Below are 19,778 nucleotides of genomic sequence, written 5' to 3' on the forward strand. Positions count from 1 at the left end.
GACATAACCGACTTCGACGTTGACGATTACTACTTCGGTGACTCGCATAATCAGTACGACGAATAAATAAAAGATTACTGCGGCGATTGCATGTTTGAAGACAACAACGACAATTATGTTACACGTGTGTTTTCATATATATTTATCATTAGACGTATAATGTCACAGTACATGAATACATACGTACATAGAACAATTCAAAAAACAAACCGGCACTGCTACCGGAAAAAAAATGAAAAAGAAAAAAAATCCAAACACACACATATATACACATATAGTAGCTAGAGTAATACTAGTTTTTTAGAGACGAACACCAGTTAGGTATACACACGTACGTAAATACGGTCGTACGTGTGTACGTACGTACGTATTACAGTTACAGGTTTTGTACGATACACACGCTAGCTCGTCGTCGTGGTGGATTAATTAGTCGTTGCTATGGAAGCCGGACCTTTTGTCGAAGAAATGGCCGATGGCCTGGAACGCCAAGCGGAAGAACTCGCCGCTGCGCCGCCTCTGCTCGCTGTCATATCTTACGTCCCGTGCGGCACTCCGTGGACGTGGACCTCGTATATACGAAAATGGTGATCGATCTGTACCGTATCGTCGAGTCGGAGTAGGAGTAAATTTTAGTACAACTATGCAACCAAATAAGACAATTAATTAGTCATATTTAGTCTAATCGATGTAATTAACCTAAAAGTGTGTTTATTAAACTATTGTAGCCTTACACCACAACTGCACTCGCTTTCGTAGACAAGCCTAGTTGTATTAATCCATCGTTATTTGTATTCTTTAAACAAATAATGATGTTTTCATGATATAATTATAGAAAAGTACAAGTATAGCTAGTTAAAATTGTATAATATCCATCAACTATAACCATTAACATAAAAACATATGCACTAGAGTGAATGTATAAAATCCGTATAATTCCGTTTAATTATTCGTATTCTGACTAATCATTTGACGGTTCCTTACCCGTCCGATACCCGTATTCCTTATTCCACAACACTCGGTGGACCTCGTGAGTGCTGATGTACAGGCCGCCGGGCATGTTTAGTTCACGGGAATTTTCATGTTGGATGTCACATTAGATGGTTGACCAAATGTCGAAAGAATATTTTGAGAACTAATTAAAAAAACTAATTATATGGAGTATCAGGAAAACACAAGACGGAATTTTTAAGTCTGATTAATCTATGAATAGTACATATTAGTTAATGTACCATTTATGGCTAATCATGGATTAATTAGGCTTAAAAACTTCGTCTTGTAAATTACTTCCAAACTATATAATTAATTATTTTTAACTATATTTAATGCTCTATAGATATGTTCAAGATGCTATGGATAAACATGAAAAATTATAGGAAATAAACAAGGGATAATTAGTTTCAAACCGATTTTGACTCGATGATTGTAGCAACTGTATTTTGTATTTAGGCGTTGATAGATACCTGATAATTAATTGCAAGTTAATTAGTTGTTTTCTTGCTTGTTTTCAGCAAAGTCCATTATCAAAACCATACAATAAATTTCAAAAATTGTATATTTTCCATCCATGTTGCTCTACTACATATTTCACTTTTTTCTGCAGAACTTGTATGTCTGAATTTTGGATTTTGACAATTAATGTCCTCATTCAGTTTTAAAAGCTTTCATGCATATAACTCACTTTGTTGAAAGTGTAAAGGCCACGATACGTTGAATTTTTATTGATTGAAGTCACGAGGACCATGGGTGTACATATCTGATCTATAATATCTATCTTTAACGGCTTCAATTGTCCAATTTTATCGTTAACAATAATCATCAATTACTTAGTTATTATATGATTTATTACTAAAGATACTTTAAGTATAATTTATAATTATGTATATCTACATAAAAAATTAAATAAAAAAGTCAATAACTTGAAAGAAAAAAAATGAAGGGAGTATTAAGTACACCTTTGTCAAGTATTTTAACAGATAACATCGTTGATTTTTTGACACACGTTTACCGTCTATTTAAAAAATTACATGATTATCATTTACTTTGTTATAATTGGATTTATTACACCATATATTTTAATTTAACTTATATTTTCATAAATTTACATATATTTTTTTAAATTAAACGAGTGGTGGGTAAAAAATCAACACCATCATCTCTTAAAATAAATGGTTTTTTACCATCCTTAAAATATAGTGCAAAAATTTGATATCTCGATGTACATTTTACCTAAAGTTACTAAATTTTTACACCAAAAAATATAGTATATCGAGATGTATTTTTTAATCGAAATATGTTGGTACAAGCAATGAATCAAGATGGATTTGTCTAAAGCAATAGTGCAACAACGACGACCTATTTGCACGCGTAGCCTGCGTGCTGTCGCCTAGCCTAGAGATGATCAGCAGGGGTCGCCGGAGCTCAGTGCCGGATTTGCATCGGCGGCAGCAGGTCCCGCCTCCGACAGGCCGTCCTGGAATGCTCTGACGAGGTTACGGAAGAAGGTCTTGGTGACGCCGGTGAGGCCGGCGAGCTTTTGCCGGTAGGCCATGACCATCTCGGCGCCCTTGTGCTGCTGCTTCTTCCGCAACTCCTCCTCCGGCTCCAGCTCGGCAGTCCGGACCTGCTTGGACGGCGCGTTCATTTTCATCACCGTGGCCACGAGCTCCTCCCTCTCGTGCTCCGCGCACTCGTGAAGCCTCTCCAGCTGCCGCTCGGCCTCGCCCTGCGCGCACTCCACCATGGTGCGGCGCTCCTCGTCGGCGTCGCGCCCGGTGCCCAGGTGGTAGTACCCGTAGGCGTACGTCCACCGGAGCAGCCGCCGGCACTCGGCGATCTGCTGGTACGCCTCCGGCAGGAAGCCTAAGTCTGTCACCGGCACGCCCGTCAGGGCGAACAGCTCCTCTAAGCGGCTCTCGAGGTCGGCCATGTCGTCCACCGCTCTTTGGCGCGCCTTGCCGTGCGCCGCCCACCGCTCGTAGAAGTGGAGGTACCTGTCCTGCGACGCCATGGCCTGCTTGCGCTGCTCCTCTTCGAGGCTGACCTCGCCGGCGGCCTTGGCCTGGTTGTACACGTTGCAGCCGAACACGCTCTCGCCGGTCTTGTGCTGGTCCCACGGGCGGAGGCAGAGCCAGCAGAATTCGTGGCGGCATGGCGGCCGGCACGTCATGTGCATGCAGCCCTGGTTCTTCTCGATCGGCAGCCGGCAACGAGGGCAGTGCTTCACGTTCTCCAGCACCCAGCTCGCCGTCTTGGACTCCAGGGCGTTCTTCTCCGTCCACGCCCGCACCGTCTCGCACGACACCGGCCGGTGCGCCTCCTCGCCGCACCGCCAGCAGAACTCGTGCCCGTGCGTGCACTCCACGTCGTCCTGCATGTCCTCGCCGCCGCCGCCGCCGATGAACTCTACGGCGACGGTGCACTCGGGACCAGGGCACCACTTGAGCCGGGTGCTCTCCTCCACGTACGACCGGAGCGCAAACGTCGCGTACCACTCCTTGTCCTTTCTGCTGGCGACAGCGTCGACCAGCTCCCGCACGACGGCCACCGAGCAGGACGGGTCCGGGCACCGGAGCGACAGGCACCGCGGGCCGTCGACGACCGCCGCGCGGACGTACCCACGCCAGCACTCGACGCAGTAGAAGTGGGAGCACCCGGCCGACCTCATCCAGCCGGCGAAGAACTGGTCGCAGCAGATGGCGCAGGTGAGCGGCCGCCGGCTGTTATCCAGCATTGGCGCGGCGCCGCCCGGCGGCAACCCGACGGCGTCGCGTACCCGCCACTCGTCCAAGAACCACGCCTCCTGGAGCAGATCGGGGCTCCACTTGAAGTGGCGGAGGAGGACGGCGGCGAAGCCCGGCGGGACCGAGAGCACCTCGCAGACCATGGCTACGTCCTCCTCCTGTCGCGCGCGTACACCGTCCTCGGTTAGCACGACGTACGCCTTCTCCATCGCCGACCCAACGTTCTCCATCTCCTGATCCTCGTGCAAACCACAATCATCGTCGTCGCCGGTGCCGTCCACTGGCTCGTGAGCCGCCTCCCAACCACAATTATCGTCGCCGTCTTCAAGCACGCCATCACCGTAGTAATCTTCCAGGCCATGGCTGTAGTAATCGTCCAAGTCATCGCTATAGTAATCGTCGACGTCGAGGTCGGCCATAGCCGAGACGTCGGATTATCGATAAGGGTTTAGCCTAATCTTGTGGATCTATTTGTCAGCCGGCTAGTTTTTTCAACTGAATTCCTGACTATCTGGACAGCATCAACGTTGCTGCTGCCACTTTTATTGGGCCCACGATCAACTCCGATTAGGAGACCATTTTATGCTTAACCCGATTTTGACTTTGGCTCAAACTCCGACTCCGATTTTGACGCTGCCAAGCGGGCCTGGGCTAGCGTAAACGTGCACCGCGTTGAACTCACCGGCGGGACACACGGAGGAGCGAATGCGGAGGCATAGACAAACGGGCCCAGGCCGCAGCAGGAGTCGTGCGTGCACATGAATTTTCGCGGACTCGGCCGGGAATCGTCCGCCCATATAGGACGATTTAGCACGCGCGCGCGAACAGCCCATTGGAGAGCTTGTTGAGCCGGGATTTGGTGGGCTGAGAGAATAAAGGCCCAGTAATGCAAGGTACGAGGCCTTTTATTTTACGAAATAAAATTTTTATCTTTACGTGTGTATCATGTTTACCGTATAAATTTATATGTACAAAGACTTTTCTATATTAAGTTTATATCTATAAATTTTTTATGCATATATAATTTTTATATCTATATAGATTTTCATATAGAGATTATGTATGTGTGTTTGTATAATAATTATATATATATAAGTTTAGATGTATAAAATATATATATATAAATTTACATGCATAAAGTTTATATATATAATTTTTAGGTATAAATCTTATATGACTAAAGTGTGTGTAATGGTGGTGCCGCCACCATTGCTGACAGGTACAACCCCCCCCCCCCCCCCCCCCCCCCCCCCCCTCTCACTACTCCCGCATCCCTCGCCTCCCACATCTGGGCTCCTGGCCACCGGTTAGGGAGGCGCCGCCGGCGTGGGGAGGAGGCAGCGACGTCCTGGCGACGGCGTCGACGAGGGGCCGACGCTAGCATGGAGGGGAGGCGGCGGCGACGTCCTGGCGACGGCATCGACGAGGGTCGGCGCCGGCTGGAGAGGAGGTAGAGCGAGGCCGGATCCGTTTACGCTTAGGGTTCGTGCTCGGCGGATAGTGGCGGCGGACGACTACGGCTTCGGCTGCGGCCGCCCCGTTCTCGGGCGGCGGACGACTGCGGCTGCGCGGGCGGACAACTACGACTGCACGGCCGCGGCTGCGGCCGGCCCGTGCTCGGTGGACAACGGCCGCGGACGACTCCGTCGCCGGCTTGAGCCCGGCAACAGGGCGCTGTGCGTGGCCTCTGTCGGCAGCATCCGGGGTTTCCGCCATCGCCATGCCTAGGTGGTTTCTGGTTTTGGAGGTAAAGCATCCGACCAATCTCATAAAGTATCCATCTTTTGGTGAAAAAACTCAAACCTTGGAGGCCAACATGATAGAGCTCACGGACGGTTCTCTTCTCCTGTGCTAGATGGTGAAACTTTGTGATGTTGATCTGTTACATTAGGCAGAATGTCACATTGATGTTCATTATCTGCTCACCGAATTGAAATTTGCCAGGACCTAAGTATTCTGTAGAGCATAAGGAATCAAGCGCCATGTTAGTGACTGAAATCACACCGGTGAAGCTGCAAAACACCATTAGGCCCACAATACTTCGAGGTATCAGTTTCCATTGCGTTACTTGCTTCGTTATATTTGTGCTGCAGGGGTTAGTGAGTCCCAAACTGATGATTTCAGTTAGTTAAATTTTAATAAATGCACTCACTCAATGATATGTTTGATCAATTATCCAATAATTGCTTATTTGTTCTATTAGTGAATAATTGCTTAAAAATGTTTTGGTGAGTATATGCTGCATAAACAGAGTAGCTGGTTTCTATTGAGCTGTATATGGCAAGTACATGAATCTTCCTGGCAGCTACACGTGTGTGAAATATATATATGTACAACTTTTACCTTGGACTATCCCCCTCTGATAAAGTTAGCTTGTTTACAGCATCTTATAAAGGTGAAATTAAAATAGGTGTTGCTTTGTTCCCTGCCTTTTGTTTTCTCTCAATCTCTAGCAATGGACTCCCACTGAGATGAAAAGAAAATGGGGATATATAGATATATAAGTTCTGACTGTTAAAAATTATCCTTTGAATCTACTGCTAACAGTGCAATTGAGTTTATGAAAATACTTATATAAACCTACAGATATCTGTCACTCTGAATATACATGGACATTGGGTTTAATAAAATACAGTTATAAATTGTCAACTACTGTTAACAGCGGAATTGAGTTTAGAGGCAAAAGATTAGAGTTTCCCACAGGAAATTCAATGGGCTTCAAAGATTTTATAGATAAACTTCTGAAAATTGAGAAAAGAAAATGATATGCAGTTCATGAACACTGTTGTGAGTGTTGTCACCTGGAACTCAGAAGAATGATGCCCAAACTGTGTATATATCAAAGAATTTAAAAACAACAGCTTTATTTCAGTGTTTTCTCATCTCATTCCACCCAGTTTTTTAAATGTTATTGCTCGAACATTACTAACACTTATCAATTTTTATCTGTAGAACCTGGATGATTCACTAGAGTGAATGAGCTTTAAGATAAATCACCTACAGAGTGGATATGTGATTTAATTATCCTGTCACTTTCTTTAAGCACTTGCAATACATTGTTTATTAACTGTTTGAGAGGTTGGTGTCATAGTTTGCAGATAGTTGTGTGATGCTGCTTTGAACTATGAGCAGTTGCTTACAAAAATTTGAACTGTTCTGTTATTGTTTCCTGCCTTGTTTCTTCTTCTTTTTTTTTTTGGCATATCAACCTCGAGACGACGTCAAACAGACATGGCAGCTGCAAGCATTTCTCCATCTGCATTCCTTGCTTGAAATAAAAAGAAAAAAAATATTTCTTAGCTACTCCCTGCACCTTCATAATGAAAAACATTTTCATAACTGTTTCTGCTCTCATCCAACAGAAAGTATAGACACTATTAAATCTCATATGAATAATACAACTACATGTATAGAGTTTATATTTTCTGTTGGAAGAGAGAAGAAATATGTATAGAGATGTTTCTGCACCGTTGACGTGAAGAGAGTAGCTACACCTGGTAGTAGGATAGATGCTTCTCATATATATATATATATATATATATATATATATATATATATATATATATATATGCGCAAAAGACATGACGTCAAATCGATGGTTGCAAACAGCCAAAGTACCAAATAGTTTGGCCCACGAACCTAATGGTCCGGCCTCATTCCCTCCAGTGAAGGGCCAGATTAGTCCATCAAATGAAATGGGCCAAAGAGGGGCGGTAACGGGAAATCACGGTTTGAGATTTCGGTATGCACATTTCTATCGGAGGAGGGGGGTGTTAATTCATCTCGGTGATCTTCTTTTTATCCCCTTTCACTTTACTGTCCAACTCACCCTTAAGCACGTGGCAACAAAAATCAGACTGCATACAGACCATTAACGTCAAAAAAATAAAATGTATGACGTTCACAAACTTTATTAGATTTATTATATATCTCTTCTGCTTCTAAGAACAACACAGTGCTAATTAACATTATTAGACACATGAGGAATGTTTTGCATCAATTGATCACTCTGGGCTCCACCATCCAAAATATCTAATCTAATCTACCGACGGAAAACACGATCAGGATTCCGAACATAGCTGCACCGGCAGCCACCGCCGCCGCCATTAGGAGACCCCACGCACTGTCTCAAGAAGGTGCTCCAAATCATGGCTCTGCCATTACCTGTCCTCTTCCTGCTTGCACCGACGAGGAGGATGCCTGCAACGTGCATCCCCTGCATCTCCAGCTTCACCTTGCCATCTCTCTTCTCCAGGGTGGCCTCCATTAGCCCGATCATGGGGTCGCCAATGGCGGCGTACCCTTCCGTTGGGTCCCTCACCTGGATCACGACCACGCAGACCATGCAATCCTTGGTGGCTGCCGTCGCCTGCGGGCTCCGGTCGCCGTCGCCGGTGGATGTTGATGCAGCAGAGTCAGCCGTCCATGTCATCTGAATCTTCAGGCCTTGCTGGACCAGCACTTCCATCTTGTCCATTGCCTTGAACAGTAGAGCCTCCAAGAAGTCGTCGCCGGAGTTCAGCCTCGCCGACCTGCGGACGACGTCGCCGGTGTGCTTCCGGCTGGCGATGTCCTTGATTGGCATCGTCTTCGCCAGGAACCTGCACATGTCCTCTGCGCTCGTCTCTGTCATCTTGTCAAGAACCTAGAGCAGAGAAGATGATTAATGCGATTGATTGCCAAACAAAACAATGTGTGCAGTGGGTGAGACCTGATTGGCATCCATGGATCTTGATACGGATTAAGCTAGCACACCTCCGACGCGGTGGCGGCGTTCTCGGCGACGACGGGCTGAGACACCTGCAGCGCCAGCCGCCGGCGCGCCCACGGCGTGCCCACCACCCGATTGATCTCGTGCAGGTAGCCACCGTCCTCCAGCCTCACCATTTCCTGCACGCCACCGCTGAAGCACCTGTTGCCCGTGGCGCTGCCGCGGCTGCTCACCTGATCTATGGTGTCCGCACCGGCGGCGCCACTAACGCTGTCGCCGCCGCCGTGATCGGCGTCGGCGGCCAGACGCTTCCCGAGCCTCCTGACCTCCTCCTCCAGGAGCTGCACCCTCCTCCGGTACTGCTCCGCTGACGCACGAGCAGTTACCGCCGTCGCCTTCGCCGCCGCATCATCCTGTCCCGGCCGCAGCGGCACCACGCCGCCGACGTTGCCGCGCGCAACAGGCGGCGGCGGCGGCGCGCGGCGGTGGAGGGAGAGGCAGGACATGAGGCCGGAGCAGCCGGTGGTCGCCACGGCCGGCGCCGGCTGCCTCTTGTGGTGGTCGCCGGACATGGCCACCTCCTTCTGATCGGTGGTTTCTTGTGCGATATCCCACCCCACCTGCTCGATCGCTCGCTCGGCGACGGCGGCTAGTGGAGTGGAGGAGAGATTAGTTGCGGTCTACGTGGGGAGGCGCCGTTTTGAAGTTTGAATTCGAAACTGTTGGTTTTAGTTTTATTCAATTTTGAACATGTGGAGGTCGTCTAGCTCATTCATTCAAATTGCAGGCTGGCTCGTCTTGGAGCAGCAACTGCGAATTTGCTTGCGTACTGTACGGTTGCGACGTGACGACGTCGCGGTGCATTTTTGCATAGGATCGGATCGTTCATTACGCGCGTCGCACAGGGCTATTCATTGCTTAATCAGTACATCTATCCATTGGGTGTATGATGTATCGTTCATCCGTGCATGTAATAACTTTGTGGCTTACGTGTACGTAGCGCGGTACTGCGCCGCTGCTGGTAAATTGTCGGTCTATTATACTCCCTGTGTACTAAGTGGTTGTTTAGATCCAGAGATTTTTTCAGTCATTTGTCACATTGAATATTTAGACGTTAATTAGAAGTATTAAATATAGACCGATAACAAAATTAATTGTATAAATAAAGGCTTTTCATTAGATAAATTTTTTAAGCCTAATTAATCTACGATTAGTAAATGTTTACTGTAGCATCACATTCGCTAATCATGGACTAATTATGCTCAATAGATTCGTCTCGTGAAATAGTCTAGAGTATGAGGTGGGTTTTATTAATAGTCTATATTTAATACTTTTAATTAGTGTCAAAATATTCGATGTGACAGGGATTAAAAAAGTCAGGGGAACAAACACCCCCTAAAAATATAATGGGTAATCGTAAATTTGTCACGTATTTAAAATCGTTATCGCAGAATGCACATCCTTGAAAAAAAATAAAAAGATAAAAACCATTGGTAAATTTGTAAATACCTCAAAATATAAGGTGAAATATTTCGAAATCTCCAAACTACGGTCAAATTAAAATCGGCATGTTAGATTTATAGGAATCTTAAAAAAAATACAAAACCATATTTTCATTTTCGATACCGTGCTAGAGGGCGTAAGATATGATCGTGGGCTCATGACAGCATATATTCATCAGTGTATGAGAAAAACATGCATCTAGACCCCTTAACACACTCCTAGAAAATAGGAAGAGCCTAGATGCAAAATTTCCTATATAGTTTGGTACATATTACTTCTATATTTTTTTAACCATGTCACATGAAGTCGGATTGAGGCAAATTGTATATCAAAATTATAGTGTTCCAGGAGATCTATAATTTTGTAGTCGACAAAGTTTTCATTTAAAATCACCCCCTAAAAACTAAAAAGGCATTGAGGTTATATTCCTGCAAATGTTGAAAACGAAAATATATCCCTTGTATTTTCTTAAAAGATAAATTTATAAACAAAAAAAATTCCATGGGCTAAGCCACGCCAAGGCCTGCTTGGTGTTTTGGGCCTAATGTCCATTTAGGGCAAGAAGAATATTGGCCCACCACGGCGATGACGCGTGCGCCAGCGTCTTCTTCCTCCTCCCTCCCCAATGGCGGCTCCTTCCTCGGGCGCCGGCGGAGCAGAGAGCGCAGCAGCTGAACGTGATGAAGCACGCGCGGGCTGCACAGGGCCCCGCCTCCCGCGTCCGTCGAGGACTTGGGCGCCATCGATCGACGGCGGCACCGGCCCCCCAAGTGGTACTGCCCTCCTCTCTCGTCTCATCTCTCCCTCCTCCGTCCGATTGCTGGTCGCCGGTTATAGATGGCGAGCACGAAGCTCTACAATTTGTGCCATTGTGGATGGATGTACCCTAGATTTTTTTTTCTTTTGGGGAAAGGGAATTTACCCTGGAAATCCCATTGTTGCTGTTGAGTATACTGCCTCCCAGCACATGCTTCTCCCAGGATTGTTCATGAAAGGTAGTAACGTGTTAAGATAGTTTCAAGTAACATAGAATGATCTGCGGCCTAATTTCGCGTGAAAATGAAATATCCTAGGTTGGGGAACAACGATGCATTTAAGGGAGAAGTGGATCAAATATGGATGATGGCTCTGTTTACCGATCCATATTAGCCCTTCCTGGATGAACTCCGAGGAATGAACTCTCCTCAGATTAATTACTCCTATAAATGTATAAAACTATCAACATGCACTTGTGTTTACGTATCCCAAATGTTCGTTTTTCAGTATTAAACCTAATATATGCTAGCAACTAATGCAATACTGTCTTTCTGCAAAGCAAAAAGAAGAAGAAACAACATCTGCATTACTGACTTATTGTTTGTGATATTATACGATAGGAGATCCCTTTTGTTGTTGTTGTTGTTGTTGTTGTTGATGATGATAACTAGAGAGCATGCAAGTCTTGTTTTCGTGGTGTTGTCTTCTTGTGTTCTACTATTATTGGACACACACCACACACAGTGTCATTAACTTCTGATGGTGTACTTTGTTATGTTCTGAAGCGTTCTCAACGGCCTAAAATAAAATGTTGTCCATATTTTGTCTTGCTTTCAAACATGTTGGCTTCCTACTTTGGCAGATCTTCTCTTTCTCCAGGAACAGCAACGAATCCATTTTTTTTAAAAAATAAAATGTATCTACTCTTCCATGCTATATGTCTTTTCCATAGCAATTGCTTGCCTAGTAATGTTTGGACACCATTCCAGATGATGGATTTAAAATGTCGATGATGTTGTTTCATTAACAATAATTGTCTAGAGGATACCATCTAGCTTTTATTTATCTCCTGTAATTTAACCTATAACTTAATTGCCTTCATATATATTATTTTGCCATACTAGTTTACATTCATTCAGGCATTCAGCATGAATTCTTTCATACCATGTATTAACATTCAGTTTTGAGCAATCTCCTTCATTGCCTTATGATGTAGTGTTTGGCATTGAACATGAGAGCCTGAAAGCATGACGGGAATTCAGAAGTAACCGCAAAGCATGGGCCGTGGTGGCTGGAACAGAACGATAGGTATCTCAACTTTCCCAGCACTTATCGCTAAATGAACAAAAAAATTGCTGTGAGATTCTTCAGGTTGCTTTCCCTTGATCTGGGGCCTTTTTAATTGTAGAATTGTGGTACAAATAGAGTCAGGGTCAGTTACCACTAGTGGTACCTAATCTCCATGCAAAGACAAACCTTTTGCGCATTGCCGGCAAAAGAACTTGCCGCAGCAGAGAAGAAAAATTAGAAAGAACCAAAGATAATCTATTAGCTAGAGGTTCGAATAAATAAATGGGAAGTTCATCTGGGAAAGAAACACGTAGAAGAATTGCTAGCAACAGTACAAATGAGCACTCATGAAACTAGTAGCTAGTCATAGCAGCTAAGAGGAGTATAATTAATTAAGAAGCAAGTAAATTAGTACTAGGATAGGAGGTAACTATGATCGACGAGGAAGCAGGAGGAAGCTGAGGTCCTCGCCGTCTTCGTCGGCGGTTGCGACGGCAGCAGTACGCTCTCCTTGTCCAGGGAAACATGGCCCCGGCTTCGGCTCCGTCTCCGGCTCCGGCATCTGGAGCTTGTCGGCCAAGGTCTTGGCGCCCTTGAGCGAGAGGATGAGCCAGACGACGGAGAGGAACTCGCCGCCCTCGCCGAGGCTCTTGGCGTGGAGGTACCCCCTGCACATGCTGGCGGAGTAGAAGAGCATGCCCACCCACACGCGGTACATCACCTGGCACCGTGTCTTCACCTCCATGCCCATCACCTCCTCCGCGAGCCTGCACGCGTCGTGGACGAGAGGGTACCTGGGGGGAGCCGGCTCGTCCACCCTGATCTCTCTCCCCTGCCTGCTCACCTTCTCCACTTGGATGGCGGCGTCCACCTCCGCTCTTGCTGCCTTCTCCATGATCTTCTCCGCCAGGACTCGTGGTGTCAGCTTCTTGAGGCTCTGCTGCTGCTGGGACTCGATGTCCTTCAGGATGAGCTCCACCTCCTCCATGGCCTGCGTGAAGAGGTGCTGCCTGCTGCCGGTCATGAGCATGTCGGGGCGGAGGTTCAGAAGGTGTGCCATGTAGTCGGATATCGCCTCCGTGCACTCGAGAAATTTCTCGTCAATGGCGTCGACGTCGTCGGTGCGGCGGATGCAGCAGAGGTCGGTGGCGATGTGCCAGAGGATGACGCCCCTGTCGAAGGACCCGCGCAGGCTGTCCCGTACCTCGCGGCCGCACGCCGCGCGCAGGGCGTCGTTGAGCACCCAGTTGCGGCGCCCCGGAGAGAAGCTCCGGTAGCTGGTGAAGTCGAGGCCCCTGGCGTTCGCCCCCACCAGGTCGGAGAAGATGAGCCCGGCCAGCATGCGGTACAGGTTCCTTCGCCGGCAGACGAAGAACCCCTCCGTGTAGCCGACGTTCGCGGCGCACTTGAGCAGCGCCCCGGCGGGCTGCGTCCGGCGGAGCGCCGACCGGATGAGGTTGTCGTACTGCGGCACCGTCTCGCACAGCGCCGAGATGCCCGCCATGGACATGAGCTTGAACAGCAGCTGGCGGATGGACTCCGCGAGGATGTCCAGCGCGGCGGTGAGGCAGAGGAGCACGTAGGTGGTCTTCACGTCGACGGCGCTGTAATGGCGTTTGCCGCTGGTGGCGAAGAGCGCGATGGCGGTGACGTGAAGGAACGGCACCAGCAGCAGGTGGTAGGCCAGGTACGCCGGCGTCAGCACCACGTTGGCTCTGGTGTAGATGAGCCCGAAGGCTCGCCGGAGCCACCGCTTGGAGCCCATCTCTGCCCTAGGGCTTAGGGTCAGCAAATCTCCATCCACCTCCTCCGTGCTCTCGTGTTCTTCTCCCACCAAGGATCTGCGTTGGCGGCGACGGCGCTGTTCCTGCTTGAGGTCAGAGTCGGCGGCGAGCAGCGACATGTCCGAGAGTATCAGCAATACCTTGTCTCTATCTGTCATGACGATGCGCTGCTTGACAACGCCGTCCACCACCGGAGAAGGCGGCTGCTGCTCGTCTTCTTTCTTGGCGCAGCAGCGGCGGCGGAGGACGGCGCTCTTGTCCGTGCCCAAATCCAGCTGGGTGAAGCAGTACCTCCACTTGCTGACCGGCTTGCCGGCCTGCACCGTGGACGACACGGCCGCCAGCCGGTTGATGCTGGCGCGGCGGAGCGCCCACGGCTTCTCGGTGAAGCTGAGCACGCCGATGACGAAGAGCAGGACGGCCGACAGGAGCAGCCGCCTGTCGCCGCCGTCGGCCGGCCACGACTTGTAGAAGGCGTAGATGGCGACCGTGACCTGGGACACCAGCGTGACGGTCTGCCGCCGCCACAGCTCGTTGTCCTCGATGGTGTAGGCGGACATCTCCCGCTGGCCGCCCAGGTGGATGAGGAGGACCGGAGCCCAGAGCACCTCGAGCACGCTGCCGCTGGCGCAGTGGCGCCTCCTGCCGGCGCCGGCGGCGTGGCGGTTGAAGAGGGTGGCGAGGGCGTAGATGGCGAGGGCGTCGCTGCTGATGTAGGCGAGCCAGATGAACGTCCTGAGGAAGTGAGGGATGGTGTACTTGCGCATGGGTGCGGCCAGCAGGAGGAACCACTGGATTCCCAGGCTGCCCAACACCAGGATCCGCAGCTGCCACTCCTCCCACCACTGCACTGCGCTCCACACCTCCTCCTCCTTCCTCATGCGATTCTCTCTTTCCTAATCTGTCTCACTACTTCACTAGCTAGCGGTGCATCTCTAGTGTATCTGTTTGTTATTATTGTTCTTGTTGTTTTTGTGCGATCCGAGGTTCCAGCTGACAGTGGATGATTAGCTTAGATATATATACACGTACGCCAGAATGATACTGTTCAACACGGTTTTGCTGTAACCCCAGCTGAGAAGACTATAGCTTTGGTGATGAACCTCACTTTAATTATTACTGTTATATGTATGTGCGTGTCAGGAGAGCTAAAGTGAGATATAAGTGTTACATGATAAAAGCTGAAAAAGAGAACGAAAATAAAGAGAGAAAAATATTCATAGACGTACATTTACAACTTTTATCGAAAATAACAAAATTACATAGATGTATATTACAACTTTTATACTTTATTCCTCACGTGTTGGCTGGTGTGGAGCTATTGATGATGTCTATTCTTCGATTTGTGTATGAGGTGGTCCTTGTTAGGTTTGTTTTGCATATTTGCATTCACGTTAGCTAGTCAACTAAACCAGTTGGTTCTCCATGTCTGGATGAAATTGCGTGACCAATCTTTCGGCTACTAAAGTAACCATCCATTTGATTTGGTCCGATGCCAACAGAACAACACAGTATATATACACAGAAATTGGCTGACTTATTATTTTTGGTCTCGAGCCTACGAGGACCACCTTCCATGTATAACACTAGCTCGTGTTAAGGAGGATGACATGATTATTAACTATAGATATATTATAGAAAAATAAAATGATTAAATTCTGCCGGAAGATAGGAAGCAGGACACCTCATATGGGCTCATCCACCAAATATCACCCGTCTTATCAAGGATGCCAGATTGCCTGCAAAATAGGAGGGACTTTTGTTCATCTTATCACTTAGCTAGGCCAAAGCATTTTCCATTGGCATGTTTTACTTTTCTGTGTTGTCGGCCCGTTTTCTTTTTCTTATCAGTTTTCTCTCGTTCAGTCTTTTCGCTTTTACTTTTACTTATAAGTCAAATTATAAAATTTTTAACCTCAAATTTAAAATTTATTTTGTGTTTTTTCATCGTAATATTTTACCTGGCCTTGGTTTGTAGATAGCTATGAACACATATATAAAAAATTTATTTATAAATTATTATTTGTTTGCTGTCGTTTGACTTTTTCCTTGGATTAAAAAAAAAAGATGGCCCCTTGGACCACACCTTGCTGAGACGAATGTTCTTGAGGAAAAGTACACTGCTGTGAGACAATTCTAGAAAAAAAGCAGTTCATAGAAACCTAATACGACTTCCTTCAAAATTCCCGTAAAATTTAAATCAAAACGAATAGACACTTAGCACTAACAACAGAAGATCAAATACCCATGTAGTTACTAATGTGCTAGTGTTTTCTTATAACTTATTGTGCCACATAATTATATTTATAAATCAATGTATATATTTTATATATAGCAATTTTACCATCCTTGAGGAGTTATCAGGAGTTACCACTGTTTTTTATTGTAAAATTTGGTAGTCTAGAAGGTACCAAATTTTACAATAGAAAATAGTTGTACCTCATATTACCTTATCGAGGATAGAAATAAATGCTCTTTTATATATGTATCTAAATTTATCAGCATCTATATGAGTTTAGTAAGGATCATCTTTGGAGATCCAAGGCGGAGGCTTGCCAAAGGAGGTTGTCTTATAGGAATTGCAGTCTTGCAGAAGCCAGAGAGGATACCACTTGCCTAGTTGCCTCTCCTTGCTTGAAGTCCTATTACACCTTCCTCTTTTTGTTGGCTCCATTCCTCCAGACTCTTGTTTTCTTATCAGCAAAAAAACTTTGTTGACAAAAGGTGGTGTGATTGTTTAAGTGGGATTGGAATACTTTTTCTTAAATAAAGGAGTGGAGATGGAATAGTAAAAGGGAATGTTGCCCCTGTTATGCTTTCCGTCATTGATGCTCCTTTCTTACTCGACGCCCTTGTTCATATAATATATATATTCCCTTTTTGTTTTTATATTAAAGTTGCATCCATCCAGACCATAAGGCTTTTGATTCTAAATTGGTATATAGATTTCCACTAATAATAATTTTAATTTTATATATGCAAGCGGGAATTCTATCATGCATGCATGTTAGCATGTGACAATTCTTATTATTAGCTAGTCGTGTATGGAAAAAAACATGTGACAATTCTAATCGGCCATGTGTGGAAAACATGCATGAGCATATATATGATGGTGTAAGTGTATTTTCTATAATACATTTGTATATCGTTGAATACAGAAAGATGCCATAATTTGAAACTTTATAACAATATAAATGGGCGCATTGAAAATAGTTGGATAACTGAGTTTGATTAGATTCTCACGTGTATAGGCGCATGAAAGGGGAAACTGTTTTAAGCTTTCGAGGGGATGTCCCCTAGTCTATTACATGTCATAAAAAATATGAAAAAAATTATGAAGATAGATTAATATGTGATATATCACTGCACAAACATACAAGTTGAAATATGACTTCTACTACACATACTCACAAATACTATTTAGAATTTAATTTTGCTATGGATTGTAAAAGTCATATTTTAACTTGTATGTTTGTGTAGTGATGTATATCACATATTAATCTATCTTCATAATTTTTTTTATATTTATTGGTGACTATTTGGATAGCATGTAATAGACGAGAAGCCGACGAGAGGATGACCCCTCGAGAGTTCAGAATCCACGCTCGGATCAAAGGGGCACTATTCTTCCCCTACTTTTGAGCATGTGGTAGCCAATCACTAAGCTACTCCCTCCGTTCTTTTTTTACCACTTGCCATGTACGATATTAACTTTCACCGCATATATTTTAATAACCAAATTTTCTAGTCATATTTTTTCTAAAAACTATTTAAAATATAACTATATAAAAGTATTTTCATGATAAATATGTCGATCCTTTTCATATTTTAAATCTTAATATGCATACATTGATGAGTTAATATGTTAAAGTTTTACTATGTTTTGTAATTAAAACATATTTTTATTGGAGCCCACGTATTAGTGAGCAGGCATGCAGTAACAATGCTGCAGAGTATTCATTTAAAATGGTAATATAACTGAAATATGCTGCGTACAGTGAACGCGCATGAGCCTATGCTTTTAATTTCATCACGTGACGCGTTTAGTTTAGTCAGAATCACGATAAAAGAAGCATCGTTTCACCCTGCAAAGAAATTGTCGATCGGCTCTGATCGTTTAAGCTACCGATAAATTATGAAAACAATAATGAAGTAACTGATAGTATTTATGGATAAAATTTTTATCTCTTTATTGTTAGCGGTGTAAAACTCAATACTAGAAATTATAAATGAGCTACGATAAAAAAATAATCAACTCCAAAGTTAATTAAGTTATGAAATTGAAGCCTTGGCTGTGGTTGATAATTTAACAAGCAAACAGAGAGAGACAAATCCGTAGAATTAATATTCGGTACTGCTAATGGTCCGAGGGCATAAGTTGGGGAGCATATGTTCTTAATTTTTACTTTCCCTTGTGTTATTCACTACGCTTGCCAATGCAATGGCTATATAAACCATGCATCGCCTTGCACTGCCTTTAACAATTCCTTTCTTTCCCTGCCCCTTCCCCTCCCCTCCGCAATCTTTCGAGCTTTCTCAAAGAAAAAAAGAGAAGAAAAGAAGACCTGATTTTTTTTTCCGGGATTCATATCACAGGAAAAAAGATAAAGATTTGATGGGTAACATGCTGGCTTTTGATTCCCTGTTAATTTTCTTGTGACATTTTTTTTTCTGCCTTGGTTGAGATCAATCAGATCATAGAGAGAAAGATAAAGTGTATTGGTCTGTACTAATCTCTTCTTCCCTCTGCGACAGCATCTTCTTCGAGCGACGGCGTGACGGCAAGGCCGACCAGCGCTGTGACGAATATTCAGAGCTGGGACGAGTTCACAGAGCATTTTGTGATATCTGATTCCAAGCTGGTAAACATACAATCCAATTCAATTCAGATTAAATTTAATTTACGCTGGTACGTAGGCCGATCGATCCATGCATGCAATACTGAAAATATGAACTGATGGATGCATGCATGCAGGTGGTGCTGGTGTTCATGGCGCCGTGGTCGGAGCCGTGGAAGCTGATGAGGCCGGTGGTGGAGACGATGGCGAGGCAGCTGAGGAGCAGCGCCAGCGGCGAGGTGTGCGCGCTGAGCGTGGACCGGTTCAACACGCTGGGGCGGCTGCTGCGGGTGGAGGCGCTGCCGACGTTCGTGCTGGTGAAGAAGCGCCGGGCGGTGGGGCGCGTCGTCGGCGTCAACCGGGAGGAGCTCCAGGCCAGCGTCAACAAGCACCTTGCGCCCGCTTCGTCTGCACAATCCATCGTCGATATTGCTGCTGCTACTTAATTAATTACGGCTGCGCCGTGCCTGCCTCATTTTGTTTCTCCTTAATTCATTCATGCCATACATCTTATACATGGTTTGTAATCGTACGTTTATCGATCATATTTAATATAATCGGTCTTATTTCGAAAAAAAAATATATGCATGTGTGCTGGTTTTTCTTTATTATTTTTCTCATGAAGAGGTATGCGTGTCCTCTACGCAGCTAGATATAAATCTCATGAGGCTTTGAAGAAACTGACTAATTTATATTCTTTCCAGAAAAAATACCATGTTACAAGATTTGTTGTTTCATTTTTCAGCCCCAATTTCAGTTCTTCGCATCTTTTTATTAAAAAATAGTGGATGTAATGTCATGTGCTCCCACAAGAAACTAAAATGAGAGGAATATAAAACAATTATGAGATGGATTTTCTTTGCTACTTTGGACATCCACTCCTTTGTACTTTAAAAAGATAGACTAATATATGATATATCACTTCACAATCATATAATTTTAAATTCAATTTCTACTTGTTGTAACAAAGAAAACTAATAAAAAAACCTAGTATGTGTGCATGTTCATAATTAAATTTATTATTTTGTTACAACTCTTAGAAAATCGAATTTAAACTTATATATTTATACAATGATATACCTCATATTAATATATCTTATCAAATTGTTTTAAATTTTTTAATAATTATTTAGGTGACTTAAAAAAAAGAAGTGGA

General features: G+C 45.1%; 4 protein-coding genes and 1 long non-coding RNA gene across 6 annotated transcripts; 2 read left to right on the forward strand and 3 right to left on the reverse strand.

The window, feature by feature from the left end:
• Positions 1 to 2,398: 2,398 nt before the first annotated feature.
• Positions 2,399 to 4,159, reverse strand: LOC102707429 (probable E3 ubiquitin-protein ligase ARI5). Its single transcript, XM_040527360.1, has one exon. The coding sequence runs from the start codon at positions 4,157 to 4,159 to the stop codon at positions 2,399 to 2,401; it is 1,761 nt and encodes a 586-aa protein (XP_040383294.1).
• Positions 4,160 to 5,001: 842 nt separating this feature from the next.
• Positions 5,002 to 7,024, forward strand: LOC107304938. Of its 2 annotated transcripts, none has more exons than XR_001550996.2 (3): positions 5,002 to 5,487; positions 5,596 to 5,786; positions 6,693 to 7,024. It is a non-coding gene; the product is annotated as an uncharacterized LOC107304938 (long non-coding RNA). The 2 variants fall into 2 exon arrangements; XR_001550995.2 differs by having other exon boundaries at positions 5,685 to 5,786.
• Positions 7,025 to 7,551: 527 nt separating this feature from the next.
• Positions 7,552 to 9,109, reverse strand: LOC102707709. The gene is made up of 2 exons (XM_015841155.2): positions 8,496 to 9,109; positions 7,552 to 8,385 (listed from the first exon to the last, which is right to left on the reverse strand). The coding sequence occupies exons 1-2, from the start codon at positions 9,021 to 9,023 to the stop codon at positions 7,783 to 7,785; spliced, it is 1,131 nt and encodes a 376-aa protein (XP_015696641.2). The 5' UTR covers positions 9,024 to 9,109; the 3' UTR covers positions 7,552 to 7,782.
• Positions 9,110 to 12,283: 3,174 nt separating this feature from the next.
• Positions 12,284 to 14,665, reverse strand: LOC102707997. The gene is made up of 3 exons (XM_040527361.1): positions 14,033 to 14,665; positions 12,872 to 13,954; positions 12,284 to 12,808 (listed from the first exon to the last, which is right to left on the reverse strand). Exons 1-3 carry the CDS (start codon positions 14,663 to 14,665, stop codon positions 12,431 to 12,433), a joined length of 2,094 nt encoding a protein of 697 aa, XP_040383295.1. The 3' UTR covers positions 12,284 to 12,430.
• Positions 14,666 to 18,368: 3,703 nt separating this feature from the next.
• Positions 18,369 to 19,143, forward strand: LOC102708278 (thioredoxin H4-like). Its single transcript, XM_006661472.2, has 3 exons — positions 18,369 to 18,403; positions 18,540 to 18,646; positions 18,760 to 19,143. Exons 1-3 carry the CDS (start codon positions 18,400 to 18,402, stop codon positions 19,066 to 19,068), a joined length of 420 nt encoding a protein of 139 aa, XP_006661535.1. The 5' UTR covers positions 18,369 to 18,399; the 3' UTR covers positions 19,069 to 19,143.
• The last annotated feature ends 635 nt before the right edge of the window (positions 19,144 to 19,778 follow it).

This window comes from Oryza brachyantha, chromosome 9 (genome assembly GCF_000231095.2).
Source record: "Oryza brachyantha chromosome 9, ObraRS2, whole genome shotgun sequence".
In the NCBI taxonomy this organism is placed as follows: Eukaryota; Viridiplantae; Streptophyta; class Magnoliopsida; order Poales; family Poaceae; genus Oryza; species Oryza brachyantha.

Excerpts from the sequence above, each read along its gene's own strand:
- LOC102707429 (XM_040527360.1), bottom strand. The coding sequence starts at position 4,159 with ATGGCCGACCTCGACGTCGACGATTACTATAGCGATGACTTGGACGAT.
- LOC102707709 (XM_015841155.2), bottom strand. The coding sequence starts at position 9,023 with ATGTCCGGCGACCACCACAAGAGGCAGCCGGCGCCGGCCGTGGCGACC. Across the intron at positions 8,386-8,495 it reads ACGCCGCCACCGCGTCGGAG|GTTCTTGACAAGATGACAGA; the intron begins GTGTGCTAGCTT and ends TCTCTGCTCTAG.
- LOC102707997 (XM_040527361.1), bottom strand. The coding sequence starts at position 14,665 with ATGAGGAAGGAGGAGGAGGTGTGGAGCGCAGTGCAGTGGTGGGAGGAG. Across the intron at positions 13,955-14,032 it reads TGGGCACGGACAAGAGCGCC|CAGCGCATCGTCATGACAGA; the intron begins GTCCTCCGCCGC and ends GGCGTTGTCAAG. Across the intron at positions 12,809-12,871 it reads AGAAGGCAGCAAGAGCGGAG|CCGGCTCCCCCCAGGTACCC; the intron begins GTGGACGCCGCC and ends AGGGTGGACGAG.
- LOC102708278 (XM_006661472.2), top strand. Across the intron at positions 18,647-18,759 it reads TGATATCTGATTCCAAGCTG|GTGGTGCTGGTGTTCATGGC; the intron begins GTAAACATACAA and ends GCATGCATGCAG.